Below are 23,777 nucleotides of genomic sequence, written 5' to 3'. Positions count from 1 at the left end.
CCTACCTACAGGACTATTGTCGTGATACCATAGGAGATAAAAACACACGATAAGATCACAACAACTTCCCTATTAAGTAAGTTCCAATAGGAATATTATAAGAATATTATAGTGATACCATAAAAACATTAAGATCACAGTAACCTCCCTAGCAGTATTATAGTGATACCATTCCATTGAGTACAAGGTCAATATAAACTCACTGTTGAGTACCACACACACACACGAACACACACGCACACACACACGCACACACACACACACACACACACACACACACACACACACACACACACACACACACTATAAGTCCCTATATGAATATTACAGGAATATTATAATGATACCATAGGAGAGAAAAAATATCATAGTGCGATCAGGATTCAATACTGAGTGCCAAAAACACACTAAGTCTCGATAGGAATATTATAGTAATACCATAAGGTGATAAAAATACCATTAAGTACGATAAAGCCACTATAAAAATCACTATTGAGTACCGCAGACACAGTGTAAGTTCCTACAGGAATATTATAGGAATAAATTAGTGATTTTCCGTCAGCAGTGGCTCCAGGCCAGTCAGACTGCCGGTGTGTGTGATTAGAGATGCGGTTGCGTCACCGGCTCGGCAGTCGGGACGGATCACAGATGACTGGCGCAGATGCGGCGTCAAGCCAGCCAGGACAAAACCGGACGTTAGGCATTTTCGCCTTCAAAATAAAAGCGCGGCTTGTTGTAGTTGATTTGACACTGGTTATAGTATTTAGGAAGAGTGGCCCTGCTGCTATGAGTTAATACTGACCCTTTCAAGGTCGCAGAACAACCTGAGTCTTTCTTTGTCTATTTTTGGCAGCCCTGTAGGCTATAGGCTATGGCATCTTGCACTGGCCCTAATGGACTTTTACAAAACTTTTACAAGCTAGAATAAGACTAAGACTGGAAATTAGGCGATTTTGTCTACAAAGTAAAAGACACTTGGTGCTTTAGACTTCAATTGTGCTAGAAAGCTATAGTATGTCCTCCAAAAAACAGTGCTGGAAGCGTCAATCCGAACAAAGGAAATTAATCTGCACACTACACAATAATGTTCCCAATAGTGAATTTCATTTTACATCGTTTCGACCAAACTGGGTCTTTGTCAGGATAATGTGACAAAATTACAATAACTCCTTTATATAGCCTAATTTCGTGTCTTGTGATCCCAGCACATTAAATGGAAACCCAAACATACTTTTTCAAGATAGCAGACATCCTTCCAAGTTGTCAGCTACATGTTTTGTGTTTGAGTCTGTGTTAATTTTGACAACTTAACATAGGCTATGTCAAGCACACAGCATTTCAGTGGTTGCTTTATCTGGTTTAATTGATACAAGGTACTGGAGCTCCCAATCCATAGCCCATATAAGAATAATCCTACCTCTACTATGGGATAAAATCAACTTTTTCAAGGGAGTAGACATCCTTCAGAGTTTTCTGGCATAGCCGACTGTATAACAGTGAACACATTGTGGGGGGTTGTATTTCCATTTACTACAGATTCCTGCTCAAATGTATCCTTTATGGTAGGCTTACTTCGTATTACTCAATAAACAATGCAACATATGTTCGCCAATACGGGTTTTATTTTGAAAGTTGGGACCGGAAGTCCCTGTGTTGATTGTCGCTAGCTTGACAGTGGTGCTGCTGGCTCAGATAGCGATCGTCAGTTGGCAGGGCAGCCGAGACGAGCGAGCGCTCCTCAGGCGGGGATGAGTCGTTTCGGACTGACGTCTCCCAGTTTGCAGGATGGGACGGTGTTATCGCAAGACATACGCGCAGTGTTTCACATTTTGTTCCCGAGGAAAATGTTTCAGGAAATAACCGAGTCTCTAAATCTCTAGTGTGGACGTCGTTTTGTCAAGTTTAACAACTAGACCTGGACATATTATTTGCGTGACAGGTATGGCTACTCTCACCTACCGGCAGGAGTTAAAGTCTAACACTTGAACTAGCAAAGGAGCACCGCGACACCCAAACTGAAACTGCATGATGAGACGAGGGGAAGAGGACAACGACTCGGACACCACGTTACCGTTTGTGCCAACGGCGTGATTTAACCGTTTTCCACCATGGAGGAGAAGTTCAACAGACTCATCTTCATCCCTATCGCGGCGGTGCTCTTCTTAATGATCGGCTACCAGTACGTCTGCCCGGCGGACAGCAACACCTGCTACTTCAAAAGTGAGGAGAAAGGATTATTCCAGCGATATTCATCAGGATACGACTTGGTGTACACGGAGCCAGAGGGGGACGAGGACCTTCCCTCCAAAATCACCTCCAAATTCAACTTCACGGAGCGGGACCTCGACCGGCACGTTGACTTCAACATCAAAGGAGACGATGTTATAGTGTTTCTGCACATACAAAAGACTGGCGGGACGACGTTTGGACGGCACCTGGTCAAAAACATCCAGCTGGAGCAGCCGTGCGACTGCATGCCCGGGCAGAGGAAATGCACCTGTCACCGGCCGGGGAAAGCCGAGTCGTGGCTGTTCTCCCGGTTCTCCACCGGCTGGAGCTGCGGGCTGCACGCCGACTGGACCGAGCTGACCAACTGTGTGCCGGTGGTGATGAACAAAAGGGACAAGAAGAATGTCCAGAAGAGCAAACGGTGAGGTGTGAGCTGTGGGTCAAGTGTAATGGCAGTCAGTCAGTCAGTCAGTCAGTCAGTCAGTCAGTCAGTCAGTCACTCGCTCACTAATTCCGTATTCAGTCAGTCAATATTAAGTCAGTCGGTCAGTATTCAATCAGTCAATATTCACTCACTCATTCATTTACTCACTCACTCACTCACTCATTCACTCACTCACTCACTCACTCACTCACTCACACACTCACACACTCATTCACTCACTCACACACTCACACACTCATTCACTCAGTCACTCACTCACTCACATGAGAGTGAGTGAATACTGAATCATTTCAATCAGTCAGTATTCACTCACTCATTCATTCACTCCCTCACTCACTCATTTACTCACTCAACATTCAGTCAGTCACTCACTTACACATTCACTTGCTTGCTCACTCATTCATTTACTCAGTCACTCTCGTTTACTCGCTCACTCATTCGTTCACTCACTCACCCACCCACCCACCAGCACTTCCTTTATTCCAAGTCTTTTCCTCAGTCTTACACTCAAATCTGTTGGGAAGCGTTGGTCCAACACTTGCCCTTAATCCTTAGCGCATTGCAGAGACGACCAGCATGCAGACTGTAGCCTAATGCACCCGCCTCCAGCTAAACAACTTATCAATACCACACACTGATCACATATTATCTCTGCTGGCTTTAATGATACAGCAGCCATCCTGAACTATGTTTCCGACACAAAGAGGGGCAATCCAGCAGGTGAAAGACAAAAACCTATTTATCTTGAGTCCTGTGTAGGTCATGGCGCGGACACTGCTACGTTTAGGCGCTCGGTTCCCACCAGGACCACCCTTGCTCAAAATGTATCCACTTATTAGAGTGTAATGCACAGTGCCGTAGTGCTTTTTAAAGCTGCAGTAGTGTAAAAGTGTACACCAAGTGGCATATGTTCTCAACGCAGCACGGCTCCCGACAATCGCCTCCATCACACTGAGAAAACAGAGCCAGTCGACCGGCTGTTCTCCCCAGCTGAAGGCCTGTTTCAATTTCCTGTAATTACAGAAGCAATGCAATTAAGCTTAAGGGAGTAAATCACTTAAGAAGGGCAGGGCCCTCTGAGGTGTGCCGCTCGCGTGTTGAAGCCAATTTGCCTTTTAGTTGGTTCAGAGCGCAAATCTCCATATGCTGCGGAGAGTTAAAGAGGGTCAAGGAGGGCGGCGAGGGCCTTCTCCAATCCCTGAATTTACAGTAAAGGACCGTCCTGTATGCCAGCCATCAGTTAATTTAACACGCTTAGATAGTTTTGACCAGCCGCCCCCGAGCCATATCAGCTCCACGGGAGGACAAACAACTCTCCAATCAACACTTGTCAACTCCAAATAATTGTCACCGGATAAATCAACACTTATTAACGCTGGGAAATTTGCTGTGTACATGACTTTTAAGCTGATTACAGCCACGATTTGGCCTCATGACTGATTGTCGAGATTGGACTGATCCACGCTACACATCAAATTTTCCAGTGTTGATTTTTCAGTGACTAGGCCTATTATTTTGAGTTGACAAGTGTTGATTGGAGAGCTGTTTGTCCACTCATATCGCTGATAAGTGTTAAATTAACTGTTATGGGTGTGGATTTACAGAAACACTGACAACTTTACGTTGGGTTATCATGATATCATACAATACTATACCAGATCAAGTATCACAGCACCGGATAATATCTCATATATAATATAATACCACACCAAGGAATCTTGAAAAGCTCTTGTTACTTCATTGATGCCCGCAGGGAAATACTCTTTCTGCTTGCCCCCTCCACGGGGAGGTCAGAGGTCAAGCTCAGCTACTGAACAGCAGCCTGCAGCTGGTGGGGGTTCAGTGTGTTGCTCAAGGACACTTCAGCAGGGCGGATGCTTGCTGAACCTCCTGATACACACTAGATACTTTGATCAGTCCAAAATACAATACAATACAGATACAGAAGCAGTTTAATGGCACTGATTGCTAAGAAGCTCTTTTCTTTATCATCTTTCATTCATCATCTTCATTCGTCATTACATTTGTTTGCTTCTTTTGTCATTATGTTCTTCAAAATATGGATTTTGTAACGCATCTTTTTCTATATTAATGTTATGAAAACAATCGACTGTCCTCTGTGAGACATATATTTTTAATACTTTGGTGTCGTGATAATTCAGTAGTATGGTAGTCATGTCAGATGCAGGGAACAATAGCAGAGGGGACGTCTAGATACATTTTAGAGCGAGGTATCAAGTTTGAACCAAACGCACCATGAGTCATGACTCATTCAGTAGCCATGAATCCGTCACATGAAGCTCTCATTTCGAGAGGATAATGGCTGGTTGATTTTCTGTCCACGGACTTTCCAAAAAAAAAAAAAAAAATTGGGGGGAACTAAGCAGCACTGATTGGCCTGGAAATAGAAGAACAATTAAGTATAGCCTTCCTGTCATTTTAAATTAAACGCTAAATAAAGTCTATTCACTGCTTATCCTGCACTCAATGATCTGTTGCCATGAGGATTCATACTGCAGCTTTATCAGACCTGAAAGGCTCTTCTGCTGTCACTTCGGGCTATGTAGCCCCTCCATGATGCACTGTGATGCGCATGATGATGGCAGCAGGGGGATTGAAACTGTGTGCGTGCGCGTGCGTGCGTGTGTGTACTTTTGCATTTGTGTTATCAAGGGATGTCGCTGCTTAATATTACAGTATTTACTGTTATTCTGTTCTACTCTGTAAGATAACTCTGCTTTGGTAGATTTGTTTGTATTTTGGTCCTGATCCGTCTCTTTTTAGCCGTATGCATCATAGGGATAACAGAGGTGAAAGTGTATTCTAGTTGTTTTTGCGGTATTTAATCCCCATCGCTTTATAGGTAAGCATCGATTACGACTACACAGGACCAAACCGATGAAACTCACAATATCCCCCATTTTGATCTATAAAGCACTTAAAAAACCCATTTCTCCAAGTCTCAGAGAGTACGCGAAAAACAATCCGACTCAGTAATAGCATGTGGATATTGTAGGATGACTCTCTTCTTATATAAGTCACATGGAGCGATGGGACTGCAGACAGTCAGGGATCAAACATCACGGGAGCGGATCACGCCCACACTTATCTTACGGCTAGATCCAGGGGTGTGATGTAGTTTGCAGAGGAGAAAGTCTTTCCTCAGCCTTCAAACCTCACACTTGTTAAATTGTCTTGACTCACAAGATATCTAGCATAAGTTCTGGCACGCCTACATATCTCCTATATATCATCACGTAAAGTCGCATCCCCAAATAAGTTAATTTTATCCGCTGAACCCCTATCTCCTCTGGTGAAATGTATACATACATTTGGATCTCAGAGGGGTGTGAAATTAGTTGAAGTGCTATTAAAAAATTCCTAAATGCAATTAAACGTCTCCAGCATCTACATTGAATGCACAAAATCTGAGGAACATCTTCCTGATATTGAGTTGTAGCCCCCAATCCACATCTCGAAGCTTCAAAAGCCTTTTCTAACTCGTCTGCTTCTCTTTATTTACATCTCCTCCTTTGTGATTGCTATAGATTTAATAAGGGAAATCAATAAGGGATAATGGCTTTTAGCTGGATTCACCTCGTCAGTGCGCTTCATGATAAGCTTCCTAATATTTTGTGTATGTTGGCCTTCTGGTCTGTTCTGAATACAGAAGCACCATCTGTCTGCTTTTAAGCTCTAGGTCACTTCATAGGCACCTTGAGGTCACCTCTCTTGTTCACTACCTATATATAAAAACATCTAGCCTACACTAGATGGCTGCAGTATGTCAGACATGAACACTGTGACTGTGACAGCATGGTATTTCTTGTTTTTCCCCAGAACTGCACCCCCATTGGTGCAGTTCAGCAGTAATATTCTATCTTCTTTGCTGTGATCATGGGTGTGACGGTGTGTGTAGAGTCTGAAAAGTTTCCTTGAAGTAGAGTACATGCATAAGAATAAAAAACCAGGAGAACGAGAGAATGATCACTAATTAGCTCCATGGTTACCAGAAGAGTTGGCATAGCAACCAATTCCGTTTTTGTTAAAGCATGGCTATCTGTGCTTCATGGGTATTAGCAGCACGGTTTGAACGCATCTTTGTCTAATCAGACTTAATCAGAGCACTTGGCTAAAACTAGCCCTTGTTTAAAGGACATTCCAGCAAACCAGTCCTAATGAATCCTCTCACATTTGATGAGAGATCCATATTGAGACGGCACGCAGTCACAATTTACCTCTTATAGATTCTTCCTATTCTGTAGGCATTGTAATTTACTTCTGTCCCACTTTTGTTCATTCATTTGTTTGTTCGTTCCTTCTTTCCTCCCTTTCTTCTTTCCTTCATTCATTCCTCACTTAACGTAAGATTAGTAGCATATGCTGTGTTCATTTCCATCCATCCATCCACCCATCCACTCTATTTCCTGCAATTTCTCTCCCCGTCCCTTCCAACATGCGGACCTCTCACTGAGTCGTATCATGTGGCCAGTTAAAGTAGTTTTTGATGGGCACGCCACTGGTCAGTTGGCTCCTACAGGGCTTTGCTCACAGCATGGGGCTACAGCATTCACATCACAGCAGGTTGTAAATTGCTGTAGGCCAGACGTCAAACCTGCTTCAATTGCCGAGCCGCCCTGTTTGTCCTCAGCGGCCGGCCTCACACTGAGCAGTCAGAGAGTGTAACCTTATTACTGACCTCATTATTTCAGATCAGAGCCAAGAATGTAGGCTGGCCAAAGCAGAGATCAGTCTGAGTCTAATTAGCCCAGTTCATTCTGGACACAGTGGGGAATTAGCCTACTGGTTTAAGCTATTAATTTGGCAATGGCACCCTATTACCGACGACAATAAGGGCACTATGAGCTTGAAAAATACACATTAATTATGCAGGCAGTTGACAAGATTTACTAGTCAGACCTCTTATGCTGAAGTAGTAGGGATGGAATTATGCTAAAATAGTAGATAGTGGTTTATAGCCTTAGTAGGGATCCATGTTTTATTTGAGATGTCAAACATAATGTTTTAGATATGTGATTCTATTTCTTCCTGCTAAACCATGTTTTACTTAGATCTATAGCCGGCCATAAGGGGGAAAAACATCTGGTTGCAAGTTTCTGACATTAATCTTTCCTTCCAGTTACAGTAAGTCAGTTTAAATCCTCAGCTCACGATGGCCATATGAAGAGATGGCAGAGTGGGATGTATGTTATGGAGGAAATGTGTCCAGTTGGGAGGAGAGGGTATTTCTTTAATACTTTAGGACTAATGCTGCCCTTTGACAGTCAACATTGCTTTTGATTGTAATGTCAGTCTCTGCTTACCCATCAAGTTGTTGCACACTAACCCAGTTGCTGACAACCTCAAAAGAAAGCTTCAGTATTTCTTCTAATTAATCTCATGTTCTTCAAGACCAAGTTACCAAAACCTCAACACAAAAGAGAATGTGACAAGAACATTGATTGTCTGCTAATATCTAATGGTGAAACTGTTGATTTGGTCAGATTTTTAACAGCTGGCTAGTTTCATTTTAATGCAACTTCACACAACGGTGGCTCCCAATGGCAGTGAGAGGTAACTGTTTGAAAAAATTTGAACTTCAAAACCCCCAAAATCCTGTAATGTGACATCAGTGAACTGCACACAGCACGCTCCTGTTTCCCAACCTGGCCGGTCTGTGATGCTTTATACCAAAGGAAACCAAAGAGACGAGAGAGACAAAAGAAAAACTTTGGTGAGTCCAGCTTTCTCTGGACGGAGTGCTGCTCACTGCTGTTTAGGAGACTTCGCTCTTAAGTTTCAATTCATCCCTTGCTGTGGGTGGAGAAGTGTTCATACTAGACACCAGAATTTCATTTGGGCAAATAGAGCGAACCTACAGGGTCTGAATTGGGGAGGATGGGACGCTCTTCTGATAAAACAGACGTAGTACATAAAAATCTTTGGTTCTTTTAAACATTCACAATGCTATACACTGAATATTAACGCAGCCGGTGCTCTCTCACTTTCCTGATGAGGAGGAAGGAGGAAGAGGGGCAGGCCAAGTGAAAGAGGCGGTATGTTTGTTCGTGAATAGCAGATGCTGAGTTCTCTCGCCCGGCGGTACGAGCTTCACACTTCACGAGTCAGTGCCATATATCTGCACCAGCCTGTTGATGACATCGAACCCAAGCTTAAAAATATCTCCTCATGAAAGTCTTCACATATGGTCAGATGTGCCACAATCTCATGTGCAAAGATCACCGCAAATGTAACCTTCATCAAAGGCCTCACAGTAGAGCGATGATGATCCCGGCACTCAGTCCCGACCGAGAACTGAACGAAATAAAAAATGAATCTCGTCTTTAAGACCTCATGAAAAGATAAAAATGCTAGTATTTTTTGTCTTCTTCTGTCGCTCAAAAGCCTTTAAGGAAGACGCTGAATGCCTGCCAACTCCAGAGACGTTGTTTTGCCTTGACCTCTGACCTCCCTGTGGAGGGAGGCAAGCAAAAAGAGAACTTGTGGTTTATGAAAAATGTATCTTGATACCAAAGCCTTTGGGCTGCATTGACTTTTTTCTCTGATAAATCAAAAGATAAAGCTAATTTATATCATTCAGAAGGGTTTGAATGCCATAGATGGAATTTCATTTTTTAAAAAGTCTTCTTCTTTGATTGAATGATTGTGCGGTGGAATATAAGATTAAGTTGAAGAACATTTTCCTAAATGAAGCCTATTGTTTCCCCTTAAATAAACCCCCCCCCAGTGCAGTCCCTTCAGGACACTGAGAAACGTCTTGTATTCTTGTGAGAAATGTGAGATATTCAGAGGATCTTGGTAATCTCCACACTCCTTAGGGGGATTAGGGGCAGTCGAAGACAGGTTTTATTATCCGGGGAGGAGGAAGGGGGGGATTAATCCGGAGGTCCAGATTTATACAGAAACCTGTCGACTGCACTGAAGAGTTCTTTCCCAAAACACTGTGTGTCCGTTTTGTAAAGAAAAAAAAACCCCACATTGCAGAAAGTAATAATTTGTCAAGCAAAGTCTTATCTGCTACCCTTTCAAATGCCCCATAAATAGTTTTTATTTTATGCCGTCAATCATTCTGCAGGAGTAGCTGCCAATTTTTTCAAATGATGGATATGTCATTGTGAAAACTCTACATCACTCCCAACAAAGTCCTTTTTCTCTCTTGTTTTCTTTCTCAGGGTGTGATTGACTAGGTTGCAACACATGTGAGAGGTTTATTCTGTGGTCTAGCACAACTTCAAGAGGTACAATTTAAAGCTGGTTTTTTTTGTAATGCAATTTTAAAGGGAGATGCTTTTTTTTGGTGGCTGCAAGTTGTGAATGACTCACCGAGTTTCAAAGACAAACATATAGTATTTGAAGTAGCCTGATATTCACATAGTGCTAAGAAGTGGATTGCCTTTCAGAAATTGCTCAATAGTTTGTGCGGGTAGATGTGACCTTTGCAGAATAAAGTCTCCCATTTCCATTTCCCTATGCCATATCTACATGGACCTTGAGGACTGGCTGACACTTCACAAAGCTGCAAAGATTAAGATGTCAAGCAAAGGTTAGCGCTAAGACTCTAAAGCTACTAAGCTGTACACGGCAGGTTGTTGTGTGTGTGTGTGCGGGGATGTCCTTAACGCTACGGTTATTGTGCCTGCGTTCTGAAAACCAACTGTACCCATAATCTCGAGAGTTTATATTTTTTTCCGCCCCGATCCGCCGCCTAGCCTCAGCAAAAGCACATCCTCACACCCTCGCTTGCATACGGCCTGGACAGCACATCTTTCTGGAAGCAGTCTCGTTTCCCTCATCTCCACACCAGCATCCCTGGGGCTTTTCCTTTATCGCCCAAAATAGCATCTCATATCTGAGACCAGTGAAGATCACAGTGCAGCGCTAGTCTCCTTGCTCATCATCTCTCTCTCTCCCTTGCGTTCTCTCTACCCCCCCCCCCCCCCCCCCCCCGCCCCTCCTCCTCTCCTCCTCTCTCCTTCTCAATCTGTCTCTCCCTCTCTCTATATGATGTATCGTGTAATGCTACCTGCCTATTCTCCCTGGAACTGGGTCATGTAATGGACGGTGAAAGTGCACTATTGATGGACCGTGCAGCTGCTTGGCGTTCGCGGCTCGGGCCGAGGGAGAGTGGATTGTGTTTCGAGTGCGTGTGCGTGTGTGTGTGTATTTCCACGTGCACATGCCTGTTTGAGAGCGAAGCCGTTAATATGTCGCGCACAGATGGGGATAGGGATCGTTTTGCCTGTAATTGGCAGACAAAGATTAAATTAGTAAGAGAGGCGGAGAGAGATGAGTGAAAATGGATCCTGCTTGACCTCTCCTAGTCTAGAGGCTGATGTGATGAGACTTCCTTGGTCCCTCTACAACTGAGCTGCTTCACCCAATCATCTCGCTAAAATGCCCTTTAACCTGTAGGCCCCCTGCTGCTGGCGCTCAAGCCTCTCCGGTCTAATTGCTAGTCTGCCTGTCAGTCTCATTTACCTTTTTATTCACCCTCTCCGTTGCTGTATCCCCGCCCCTCTGCTGTGTTTTACAGCACTTGCCGTTTGTTACACTTGCTCCTCCGCGGCCATCCATCCTCCCACAGTCAAGTTGGCTAAGCTTAAATCGCCCCATTTATCTGCTTTGTCAAATGCAATGTTAAGCACAAAATCCCTCCTGGTTCAAGGGCAGCATGTAGACCGGCTCCTTAAACACATTCCCGCTGCAAAAAATGTCCATCTTAACAAGAGATTTTGTCTCATAATGAGTCTTAAAGTCTTATTTTGCTTAAAACAAGTGAAACATTTTGCTAATGGGATGAGATAATTCCACTTGTTTCCAATGCAGTTTCACTTGTTTCTGGAAAATTCCTGAAACAAGCGAAACCGCATTGGAAACAAGTGGAATTATTTCTCAAAGTTTTCTCAGAGTTTCTCAAAAGAAGGCAGAATAAGGCAGACTTGATTCAAGGACATTCTTGAAACATGTTGATTTGCATATTGACGAAAGGTACCAAGGCAACTCTTCTTTGTCACAAAATATTAAAAAGCCTTCATTCACCCTCTCGTCCTTTTGGAGCAGTTAAAAATCCAACGTGTTTCAGCCGACGCACCTTCATCAGGGAGAGATACAAATGCTATTAAACTCTCACAGAAATAATGAATACTCACACTTGGGAGGTGGGGCGCTCATTAATGGGCCATGAGGCTTCTACATGCAGGTAACAAGCCAATCAACAGTGTATTTAGGCTACAGAAAACCAACAACAAATCACAAGATACATGTGAAACAAACTCCTAAACCGGAACAAAGAAAACAAGCTGATTTGCATTGGAAGTGAAACTATCTCACACCAATGACAGATTTTTTCACTTTTTTATGAGAAAAATATTTTAAAAAACATCTGCATTAGATTAAATGACTTGGTGGTAAGATGGATATTTTTTGCAGTGTTCTCCCCAGTGGAGCTGAGGAAATAAACCTCCTAAAATACTCCCGTTCCTCCAAGGGATTGGGAGTTGATTCTCTTCTGTTAGATGTGAGAAATAAAGTCTGACTCACACCCCAAAAGTTTTTAGCAGAGCCCTCATCATCACAACCAAAGGGGTGTTTTGAAAGTGTTTTTGGGGTGGGGAAGTAGGACTGTCAGCATGTTGGTAGAGGCCGAGAAGCCTAAAATGATGTTTTGGGGTTTTTTTTGCAGAGTAATTCCCCCATGGAAGCAATGGTTAAGGGATCCCTTGTGGGCACAAAAACACCTTTAAAATGGATTTGCTCAAGCTGTGCGAGTTATCAACACCCTGACTTTGGTGTGAAATTCGATGTGCAGTCCCTTGCTTGTTCAAAACTGCTTCTTCTCCCAACAACGCTGATAGAAACGGCTTTGAAAGCGATAGTTCATTGACGAGGCTTGATGGAATAGTGTAATGTTGAGGTGGAGCGGTGAACCGTTCTTCACGGTCAGTTGAACTCAAAGCAACACACTGCAGTTTGAATTTCAAAAATGGGGGAAAAAATAACATTGCTGACTGTTAGATACTTTTAATAAGGACTGCCTCTTCAGTAGCTCAAATGGTTTCCATCAAGGCTTTTATCATGAGACGGATGGTGTCTTTGATGGTAGTGATTGAGTGAATTAACAAGGCAGATATTGATCTTTTGCTGCGAGTTTCCTCTTTAGCTGTTGCAGAGCTTTTTGATAGTGATTTAGAGAGTGTGAGCGAGAGACAATCAGAGGGGGGGAGAAAGACAGAGAGAGAGAGAGAGACGGGGGAGGCGATCAATAGGAGTGTGTTTGCAGGTTTGCGATGTGGAGAAAGGTGACCAGGCAGCGAGAAGGGTATGAATGAGGCGTTAGATTGATCGGTTGCAAAATGCGACAAGGTGAATTAGCCTTACCTTTAGGAATACGCACAAGCAAAGGCACAACCATGCGCGCTCACACACACACACACACACACACACACACGCACACTTGTGTGTTGACAAGTTGACAATGACTCTCCTATTGTATGCCAGAGGCTCTTATCTCCTGCGTTTTATATTCATTCAAATCTCTCTGACAGTGTGGGATTTTTGCCCAGTGAATCAGGTACCTACTAGAGACGGAGAACACCAAAAATGTTCCCACTTTGTTCTGTGTTCATATCTGAAAGCCTGAGAGCCATTTAGCCCGTTTCCAGCGAGCTTCAACATCAGCAACGAGTGAGCCGCCGCAGATGACAAATGACGCTTAGAGGGAAATGGATGGCGGAGATTGTTGTTTTAGCTCAGTAAAGCCTCATCAACCAACATGCTGTATCAGACAAACGTAGAAGATGATTTCAGCAGTGCTTTTCATTTAGATATGCAGAGTGGGCTTCACACGAACACTGGAGAATTGAAAAAAGATTAAAAGCACATCAGAGAATTTACAAAGCGCATAAGAAATTCCCTTTTGGAGTGATGTGTTTTTGCTTAAAGCGCTTTTTAGACATTTGGGTCAGAGTGTCCCTGCAGAGCCCCACCTACTGGTGAAGCCATAGTCATTCTCCAGTGTAATAAACATAGTGAAATGCTAGTTCAAAATGAGACTTGCTATAAAGTCTGGCTCTGCGTTTCCTGCATGACAAAACCTCAACCGTTCCCCCAACAAGTAATCATTCTTGACCTTCTTAATCTGACCCCGCCGCTGTCCCTGACATGAGTAAGAGGAGAGCTTTGACATTTGCTGCTCTTTGTCAATAGGTCACGATGAAAGCGCAGACACCGAAAGGCTGGGTTGCATGGACATTTATCGATCTGGCTGTCTTGTGGTTAGCTGTACAAATAGATGATAGGCAATGGAGGAGGAAAAGACCGAGCTGTCTCCTAGGAAGTACAACAAAGGCAGCTTTGGTGTGTCCATCTAATGGTGTCCGCCCAGCAAGGCAAAGATGGCTTTGTAATTCACTTATCCTCCGCTGTGGATGGCCATTATCTGTGGGTGGAGTGCGTGTCTGTGAGTGTGTTCTGCCATCATATCGTAGCACACACTTCACCAGATATCACAGCCGATTGTTGTCTGTCATCTGACAATAATTACTAAATTGTTGACCTTTTAGGGTTGTGTTTCACTGTGCACTCCTCGCATCCAAAGGTCAGCAACGCAGCTTGTCTCTCAATTTCTCAAAGTCCCAAACAATTACAGGCTGTACAGATACTGCCGTTGTCCCACGTTTCACAGGCTCGCTGCATTGTGAAGCAGGGCAGATTCAAAGTGAGGAGACTAGACCAATGGCGATCACTGTATTTTACTATACCAATACAAAATTACAAATCATTGTTAAGCACAGTTGGCAGTTTCACCCAACAAAGGTTTGATGAAAGCATTTGCAGTGCCAGAAATATCCATCTTAACAAGTCATTTAGTCTAGAATTGAGTGTTTAATTTTTCTTAAAGCAACTGAAAAAAAAAATCTGCCAAGGGAGTGAGATCATTTTTGATTTTTGAATTCAAATCAACCTCTGTCAATTTTCTTGAATCAAGTGACAGTGTCTTCATATTAGTGGAGTGATCAGCCTTGTTTGTGATACCATTACTTGATTAAAAAAAATTTGGGGAACAAGTTAAATGGCATTAGAAACAAGTGAAATGATCTTGCTCCATTGGCAGATTTTTCAGTTGCTGTAAAGGGGCAGTAAGATTTTAGCTGCTCCATAGCACAAAATGACCATAATATACTGTATCTGCGGGGGTTTGATAGAGTTGTTGATCAATACCAGGCAGTGAGTCAACGATTACTTCAGCAGCTGCTGAGATTCCTGGCTTTCAAAACTCACTTTCCGGCCCGGACTCTGTTTTGGAACAAAAGCTCCCTGCCCGCCCCCGACTCCCCCACCTTCTCACATTTTGTACAGCTCAATGATGGAGGACAGAGATGTGAGCGAGCGACAGGCGTCGCAAGGCATTTTGTTCTCAAGCCAAAAAAGCCAATGATTAAGCAGTATTATTATTCCACTGTTTTGCGTGGTGACATATTACATATTCGCTAGACGTGTCTGTTGGATCTCTGCTCTAATTAGATACTTTACTCATCTCTATTGTGGAAGTGTGACTTATTATTTATGCCAATTACAGGACTTGTCGATGATGCAATTCCTTGGTCGCTAAACGCTGATAAAAGTAATAGATTACTTTGTGCACTTGTAAGAAAAATAAGACGTTAAGACTGAATACAATCCCAAATGACTTGGTGAGATGGATATTTTTTGCTGTGCAGCTGATCAGTCATTTTGTAGTGACTGTCAGTCAACTGACATTGAGGCAGACGGTGGTCAAAGCTTCCGCTCTTCCTACTTTCTTCCAGTCTTCAGCCAGGCATAGATGAGGCCCAAATCTTCTCCACTGCCTCGAGGTATGAGTGTGTGTGTGTGTGTGTGCGTGTATCTTGGCACTGCCTTTATTTGTCAACGCAAATAGTCCAAACTGTCCCTCACCCACTCATACACCACACACACACACACAACACACACAAAAATTACACAGGCACTGAGGCTCAGATATATGTGTATATACAAAGAAACACACAAACCAGGGATCTACTTCTGGGAGCCCGTCCAGCTCCCCGCAGCGGTCCACGCTCTTCCTGGCCAAATTCAGCCCTTGGGGAGATTCTAGTAGGGAGAGAAACTCAGATGGAGACTGCAGAACGCCAACAGGGTTACAGGTAGTTCAAGAAAGAAACATCAACAAGTTAAAAGATAGTACCTGGGGACTGGGGATATATTGTGTATTGAAGACGGACCATTCATGAAATAAGGTTTAAAAAGGAATCTTCCTCAGCGTTGCTATAAAATGTTGCTGAATTCTTCATTTAGCTATTGATTGAGTGGACCCAGGAAATGAATTATGCCTCTATGTAATGAAAGGGATAAAATGTTAAGGTCTTTTTTTTCCGCTTTCTTTTTCATTTCTTCCTGAGAGAGTAAGGCCACTGTGGTCTGTGAGCGCGAGACCAACATTTTCAATTTCCCCTTTTGTATCCGTGTCCTTTTCCTTTAGAAGAAAACTTAGCAATGGTTGAAACTCCTTCAATCAAAAGATACGAGCGAAAAGCTGCGTTCTTTAGTGCGTTTTTGTGGGGATGGTTCACAGTGATTTCTGAAGTGCAGTTCAAGGAAAATCACAGTCACGAAGAAACATGGAAGGTGCTGAAGATGAGAAAAAAAAATGTGATGTAGGCATAAGTAAATGAGTTTGGTGAGAAAAATCTTCCAGTGATCTTTGCATAACGGTATGTTAAGAATAAATTGATGCCTTCTGGATATTAAATGTTGTGCATGCTTTGATAAGTGGGCCATTCTTCATTTGTTTGCATTGCTTTCTATGCCAGTATTCTCTCACAGCCTCCGAGGAACCGAATGTTTTTCATTTAAATCCCAGTCTGTCACATTTTCAACATGTATCTATCTATCTGCTTCCAGTCTTGTGATATTTCCTCCAACTCATATTCCTTTCTCAGCAGGATATGAGAAGTCTGATGTACAATATCATATAGCGATCAATAAAATTCATATTAAAGCAAAGGGAACAATTAATCAATGCATACAGATGTCAACGATGTACAGGAGGGTGGGACTGAATTTAAAGCAAATTGACCTTGATCTAATATGCATGCCAGGCACCTCAGCTCATGTATCTCTTTGTCTCCCTCTGCAGGAATTTCTACTACATCACCATGCTGCGCGACCCCGTGTCCCGCTACCTCAGCGAGTGGAAACACGTGCAGCGCGGCGCCACGTGGAAAACCGCCCTCCACATGTGCGACGGCCGCCTGCCCACGCAGGACGAGCTCCCCGCCTGCTACAGCGGCGAAGACTGGACCGGCGTGACCCTGGCAGAGTTCATGAACTGCCCCTCGAACCTGGCCAACAACCGGCAGGTGCGCATGCTGGCCGACCTCAGCCTGGTGGGCTGCTACAACATGTCCTCCATGAGCGAGCTGGAGCGCGGCCGCGTGCTGCTCGCCAGCGCCAAGGCCAACCTGCGCAACATGGCCTTCTACGGCCTGACGGAGTTCCAGCGCAAGACGCAGTACCTGTTCGAGCGGACGTTCGGCCTGCGCTTCATCCAGGCCTTCACGCAGATCAACAGCACGCGCGCCGCCAGCGTGGGGATCAGCGAGAAGGTGCGGTGGCGCATCGAGGGGCTGAACGCGCTCGACGTGGAGCTGTACGAGTACGCCAAGGAGCTGTTCCTGCGGCGCTACCAGTACAGCCGGCAGCGGCAGCACCAGGAGGAGCGGCTCAGGAGGCGGCAGGAGAGGCAGCAGAGGCAGCGGATGCACAGGACCTATCTGGCCGAGCTGTGGAGACTGGGAGGAGGGGAGGAGGAGGAGGAGGAGGGGGAGGAAGGCAAGGGGCTGGAGGAAAGAGCCACCACAGAGGACTACAGCAGCCAGGTGGTGCGGTGGTGAGCAGAACAGGAGCCGCAGGAACCAAGAACAGGAGCCAAAAGCACCAATGCACTGACTGATTGCCGTTTGATTGATTGTGCTTTATTCTCCTCCCTCCTTCATCTCCCTCCGTCTCCCTCCGTCTCCCTCTCTCATGCCTCTGCTGTTCTCCTGCTGTGAATCTGCCAAGCCTTTGACTCAGCCCGCATAGCGCTATGTCGGACTGCCGAATGGTGTCTTAATATTTATGATGGATGTATTTGTCATGGCAACAGAAGCGTTTTGTATTTATGTTCATGTTTTTTCTTAGTTATGGTCAATTGTTTTTGGCACTGCGATCATGTGAAATTTGTATTTATTTATTCATCAGCGATTGCTTTTACTGTTCTCAAAGCAGTGGCAATATTCCTTAAATTTTGGCTAATTACTAGCAAGACTCTTGGAAAAAATAACGTGCTTCATGCTGGAGAAAGCTGAAGGCCAATTTTAGTATATTTTCGATATGTTGGATGACTTGAAAGATCCTCTGTGTCATGTTTGTGATCTAGCGCTGTGTTGATCAGTGAAATATTGTAGTTAATCTGTGGTGTTTGGCTTCATAAGAATATCAAAGCACAAACATGGCAATATTCTGCAGTGTGTTTTTCTGATTGGTTAGGCTGCTGTGTACATAAAATATGGAGGCAATTTCTTCGCAGGAAATCCGTTCAATAAAAATATGCAGCATCCATTGATTTTAAGTTTTCCATAATGAACCGTCTCCTTGGTGCGTGCACGTGTTCTGCCTTGCTCCTTTTCACAGCATGTTCTGTCCATAAAAATCTGAAATCTTCATGCTGTGTGCCAACTTCTTCCATATCCACACACACACCGACACACATTGATGAGGCTTTTCTCAAGAAGGAGAGGGGAGTGCTGCAGGCCTGAAAGACAGGCTGTCAGAGCCAATTTCAGCGCTCTTACATCAGAGGGAAAGAACATTGGTATTTCCACCATTAGGCGTTGATTATGGGCACTTCGCTTCCAAATTGATCATTTAAAGTTCAATTGACCATGACTCTGGCACAGCAGAAAATAACAGGAGCCCAGAGGCTTGTTGAATGCTTTTTCCTCTGTAATCTGCCAACATACAGTACTTAGCTCTATTGAAGTTCCCTTTGCATTCCCGCAGAAGAATGCTCTACTTCAACACATTTGCGCAGACAAGAACCCCTTGAGATGTCAGGTGCCTAAATGATAGTTTAATATTAATGTCCTATTTTCAGGAAATTCTGGCTGTAATATGCGGTTCCCGACCACTCCACACAGGCCTTTGTTCATGGGTGAGAGGGAGAATGAGGAGGAGGAGATGGGTTAGGAGGCGGAAGAGGAAATGTCTGTCCTCAGATTAAAATAGCCTTTCCATCCCCAGCTGCAGTCCTTATTCTACCAACACGCCATGTTAAGAGAGAAAGGTTAGAATTATATAAGCCTATTATAATCAGGATGGTAAAGAATGGATTTTGCTTTGAATCTTGTAAAATCACAAGAAACATTGCACGTACAAAAAGTGACCACAGACACCCACAGATGTAACTTTAAATGTCCTAATAATTGCACAATTGCTCTTGATGCTATCCAGATCCCTTTTAGTGCAATGTTCCCGTGGTCCTGCAAAACATAACGGGGAGAGCATGGCACTAACAATGCCAGGGTTAGAGGCTCAATTCACTCACTGGTCTCACTTTTGGTTAGAGCTGAACAATTAATCAAAAAACAATCGAAATCGCGGCTGCAATTAATTGCTTAAAGGATAACTCTGGTGTTTTCTAATGCATTTCTTACCGTCAACAAATCCTATGAAAATAACAAAATCAGCAATGATTTTGTTTTGCCAACAAGTCTCGTCCATGTAGCTGGTGCCCAATGAAGCCATGTCCCAGCAGCCATAGAACTCCATTGTATTAAAAAAACTATTAAAAACATGCAAAGAGCCATGCCGTTGCTCTGCAGCATATTTCATCATCATGATGCACCGGGCCAGCCGACTTTTTCCTCAAACAACTTAATAAGCCGACCGTAAACACGTTGTCGATCTCAGGAAAGTAGTCCCGTAGCACCGAAAATAGTCCCCGGCGTAATGAAGAATTTGTTCCCATTCGAATTTGATTTGGTAATAACTACAACAGCCTGACTTTTCGTGGTAACAGTTAGCGATTTTTAAAGTTGAATTTATGTCTTTGTGAGCTGTATTTCAAGGTTTTTAGCTTACAATTGGAGCAAATGACTTCCGGGTTGACGGCTAAAAACGGTATGTGGGAAGTCAGAAAGTAATGAGAGTAGAGCAAACGCATTGTTGATTTTGTTATTTTCATAGGATTTGTTGATAAGAAATGCATTAAAAAAGACCAGCGTTATCCTTTAAGAGAGCGGGGTGTCTAAAATGGATTTCTAAAGGTGTTTTAGTGCTCCAGGTAATCTTTGGTCCATGAATCAAGTACAATATTGGTAAAAACCTTTCATCAAACTCAAACTCAGTAAATTCTACGGTGGCCCTGAGGGTCAAAACACAACGACATTTAACAAAACACAACATTTCACAAAACACAACATTTCACAAAACACAACATTTCAAAAAACAAATGAACATTTCACAAAACACATTTCAAAAAACAAATGAACATTTCACAAAACACAACATTTAACAAAACAAATTAACATTTCACAAAACAAATTAACATTTCACAAAACACAACATTTCACAAAACAAATTAACATTTCACAAAACACAACATTTCAAAAAACAAATTAACATTTCACAAAACACAACAAAATTTCACAAAACAAATTAACATTTCACAAAACACAACAACATTTCACAAAACACAACAACATTTCACAAAACACAACATTTCAAAAAACAAATTAACATTTCACAAAACACAACATTTCACAAAACAAATTAACATTTCACAAAACACAACATTTCACAAAACACAACAACATTTCACAAAACAACATTTCACAAAACACAACAACATTTCACAAAACACAACGGCAAAAGAGAAAACAATTCAACATTTCACAGAAAACGGAAAAGGTAGGGCCTTTCTTTGTTGTTATTGATTGGATGTATTTGTTGTCACTCAAGGTAACAGGAAGTGGGACCAGAGCAATGGCTCTGGGAGATGTGTTCCGCTCATGGATGTATTAAACTATGGATGAGGCATTCAAAGATGGCGGCCCATTCATTCCAATGAAAGTTGCTCACCCAGCCAAGCCCCCAGGAAGAGCTCTGGGCTGTGCGGCGATTTTGGCGTAGTGGCCAAGCTCGGTATTGCAAGTCACGTGACGCCATGGGGCCCAAAAAGACTTTTTCCCATAGACCTACATGGGGAAAGACACAGCTGTAAAACTCCGGGAAAATTTTTCTGGGTATCGCTCAAAGTCAAAAACGACTCTTTGAATTATCAAGTTTTAAATCATTGGGTCCATTTTTCTTTGGAAGCCACCAAGAGCCGTATCAAGCTGTATTTTCTGGCTCCGTGAACGCGCCTCTAGGCCACGGGAACGCTCCGTGCGCATTCACCGCTTCTACTTCCACTGTTGACGAGCTATACAGCTAGCTGATTGTTAGCGGAGGCTTTTAGCTGTATGTGATCAAACTAGATCACATTAAACTCAACCTACACGTCCGCCGACACTTAGGTTTAACAGGCAAGACTTAAGAACAATAACGGATGGTTTCTATTTTGTTTTTGTTTCTCTCTTGATTAAATAGGTCACTTGCAAGCTAGCTAGCTAACGTTATAACATTGCTGTAGTTAACCAGCTACATGTAGCATAAGCAGTTCTATGCACCTACTTACTATTATATATTTATTTACATCTCGAAATTCTCAGTTTACACACTATGCCTATGTACCTTTCTTTATCCTATTAAAGTTATGAATGTATTTGGGCTTTGATGGTTCTAATTTCTTTTACAGTCTGTAAATTTATAGTTAGATGTCCAATTTGAGTTAACCTGCTTGAGTTACTGATAATGTCTATTGTGTAAATGGAATTGAGTCTTCTTCCAACCAGGGGCCTATACTACGAAGCAGGATTTGGGGTTAGCGAGCTAGCTTTGCGTTTAACCCTGGCTTTTCGGTCTCACGAAGGTGGTTCACTTTTAACCGGGGTAGATCACCATGGTAACTTATGCTGGACGGCTAACCTGCTCCGGAGCAGGTTAAGTTCAGGGTATCGGATCAAAACGTATGAAAGGCCCGCCTTCTGACCAATCAGCTCTCTGGAAACAGGGAGTCACCATTCCTACAGGATCCCGATATGGACAAATATACAAATGAAAATCCCAATAAAAAACTGAAACCTGTTATTTTTGAATGAACAGACAGTAAAAAGTGCTGTTCGCAGGGCGACGTGTTTACAGACCAGTAGAATCACGTTGTTTTCCATGATAACTTATTATATCGGAGATATAGCAGGTAGGCTACTTAATTGACCATATTATTGATGGATTAAAGTTACTGTTGCATATATTAATTGCGCTGACTTTATTTAATTTGTTTCCAACAGTGTTTGGTTCACTGTCGGCTATTCATATTCCATTACCGCAGCCCCGAAGAACATGAGGCCGACTTTATGAATAGACAATCTTTTTACAGCCTCAATGTGTCCACAAACTATTTTATCAATGAAAAATATGCCCACTGTGTCCTAATGACGGGGCAGTTCCTCCAGTAATCCTCTCTAGCCTTGGAAGCAGAAACAACTTACTTTTCGCGGTTATGTTTTGTAATGCTGACAGTTATTCATTATAAGACTTTGTTCTTCTTGAGAGAAGAACCCAATGTTAGTAGCTATCCATTTCTTTCCGATACCCATGTGTTGAAAATGTCAGCAGGAAATATTAGGGCTTATATCATCCTATAATTAGGTCTATTGTTTATGGCTTTTATTGTTTGATTAGCCTATTTTATTATTTTCGCCTATTTTTAGGCTATTACTTATTTTTATAGTTTTGCGCTTATATTCTATGTCCTTTTCCCCACTGAATCATATTACTTTTGCTGCACAACTATCTAATTTCCCCACGGGGATCAGTAGTTTCATCTTATCTTATCCGAATTGTCTGATCTGGATCTATCCAAGTGATTGGCTATTTGTTACAAACCCCGCCTCTTTCATGTGAACGCGCTCATAGCTGGATAGGTAAATCCTGGGTTGACAGAGCCAGTTGATAACCAGCTACGTGAGACCGGTTATCAGGATCGCCAATGTTAGGTTTAGTGAAGCCGGCTAACTCAAACATACCCTGACTCTGTTGAACTTGCTTCGTAGTATAGGCCCCACGTGTGTTTCTGGGCACTGCATAGGGAGATCAAGCTTATAGAAATTTTGCTATGACAGAGTCTAGACAGTATAACACTTGCAAACTCAAGTAAACCTTGGTGTGACACCAAACGAACCTAGAATATTCCCAATGATAATAATTTAAGATTTTTTTTTTCACTAGCAAACCTTGTATCTAAGTTGCAGAATGCAAACCTATCTTCATGCACTGTTTATATAGGACTGTGTTTGATCAGAGTACTAATATTTCTCATGACTAAATGTTGTGAGGTGACCCACCTTTGATCCAGTGTAGTTCAGTCCCATGGATTAAATCAATACATGCAGCAGAATAATAATGGCTACAAGTAATACTATCTCTACACTGAGGCAACAGCATGTTGGTTAACTTGGACTATGTGGTCTAGATGTGTGGAAAAACATAATGCTGGTAAAATGTAATAACCAAGGTAAAATGGAGAAAAGTAATTTGAGGGCAATGGACTATAGAGTGATGACAAATAAGACTTATTTAAGAGATGATCCAAGACAAACTGTTATATGTAAAGTAAACATTTATTTCAAAATACGTTCCATTCTACATGTTCCATTTTATATGGGTGAAACATTCTCAGGAGTATCAAGCATTACAAGACAAAAAAAAACAAAAACACAATCATCTTTGAACTGGAACACTAGTTTATAACAGGTGGATATTTAGAGAGCCCCGGTCCACAGAGGGCAGCTGTAATATGTGATATGTGATATGTGATATGATATGTGTGATATGTAATATGTCAGTACAAGGTAAGATTCAGTAAAAGCAAAGGGTTAAGAAATCTAGTAAAGAAAGAAACTAGTGAAAAGGCCAG

General features: G+C 42.8%; 1 protein-coding gene across 1 annotated transcript; it reads left to right on the top strand.

Moving 5' to 3' along the window:
• Window positions 1-2,108: 2,108 nt before the first annotated feature.
• LOC139914677 (heparan-sulfate 6-O-sulfotransferase 3-B-like) lies at window positions 2,109-17,610 on the top strand. Its single transcript, XM_071903046.1, has 2 exons — window positions 2,109-2,650; window positions 16,854-17,610. The coding sequence occupies exons 1-2, from the start codon at window positions 2,109-2,111 to the stop codon at window positions 17,608-17,610; spliced, it is 1,299 nt and encodes a 432-aa protein (XP_071759147.1).
• Window positions 17,611-23,777: the final 6,167 nt, after the last annotated feature.

The sequence above is a fragment of the Centroberyx gerrardi genome, chromosome 21 (assembly GCF_048128805.1).
Source record: "Centroberyx gerrardi isolate f3 chromosome 21, fCenGer3.hap1.cur.20231027, whole genome shotgun sequence".
Taxonomy (NCBI): Eukaryota; Metazoa; Chordata; class Actinopteri; order Beryciformes; family Berycidae; genus Centroberyx; species Centroberyx gerrardi.
The sequence above is the reverse complement of the archived record's forward strand: the minus strand, read 5'-3'. Positions and strand labels throughout refer to the sequence as shown.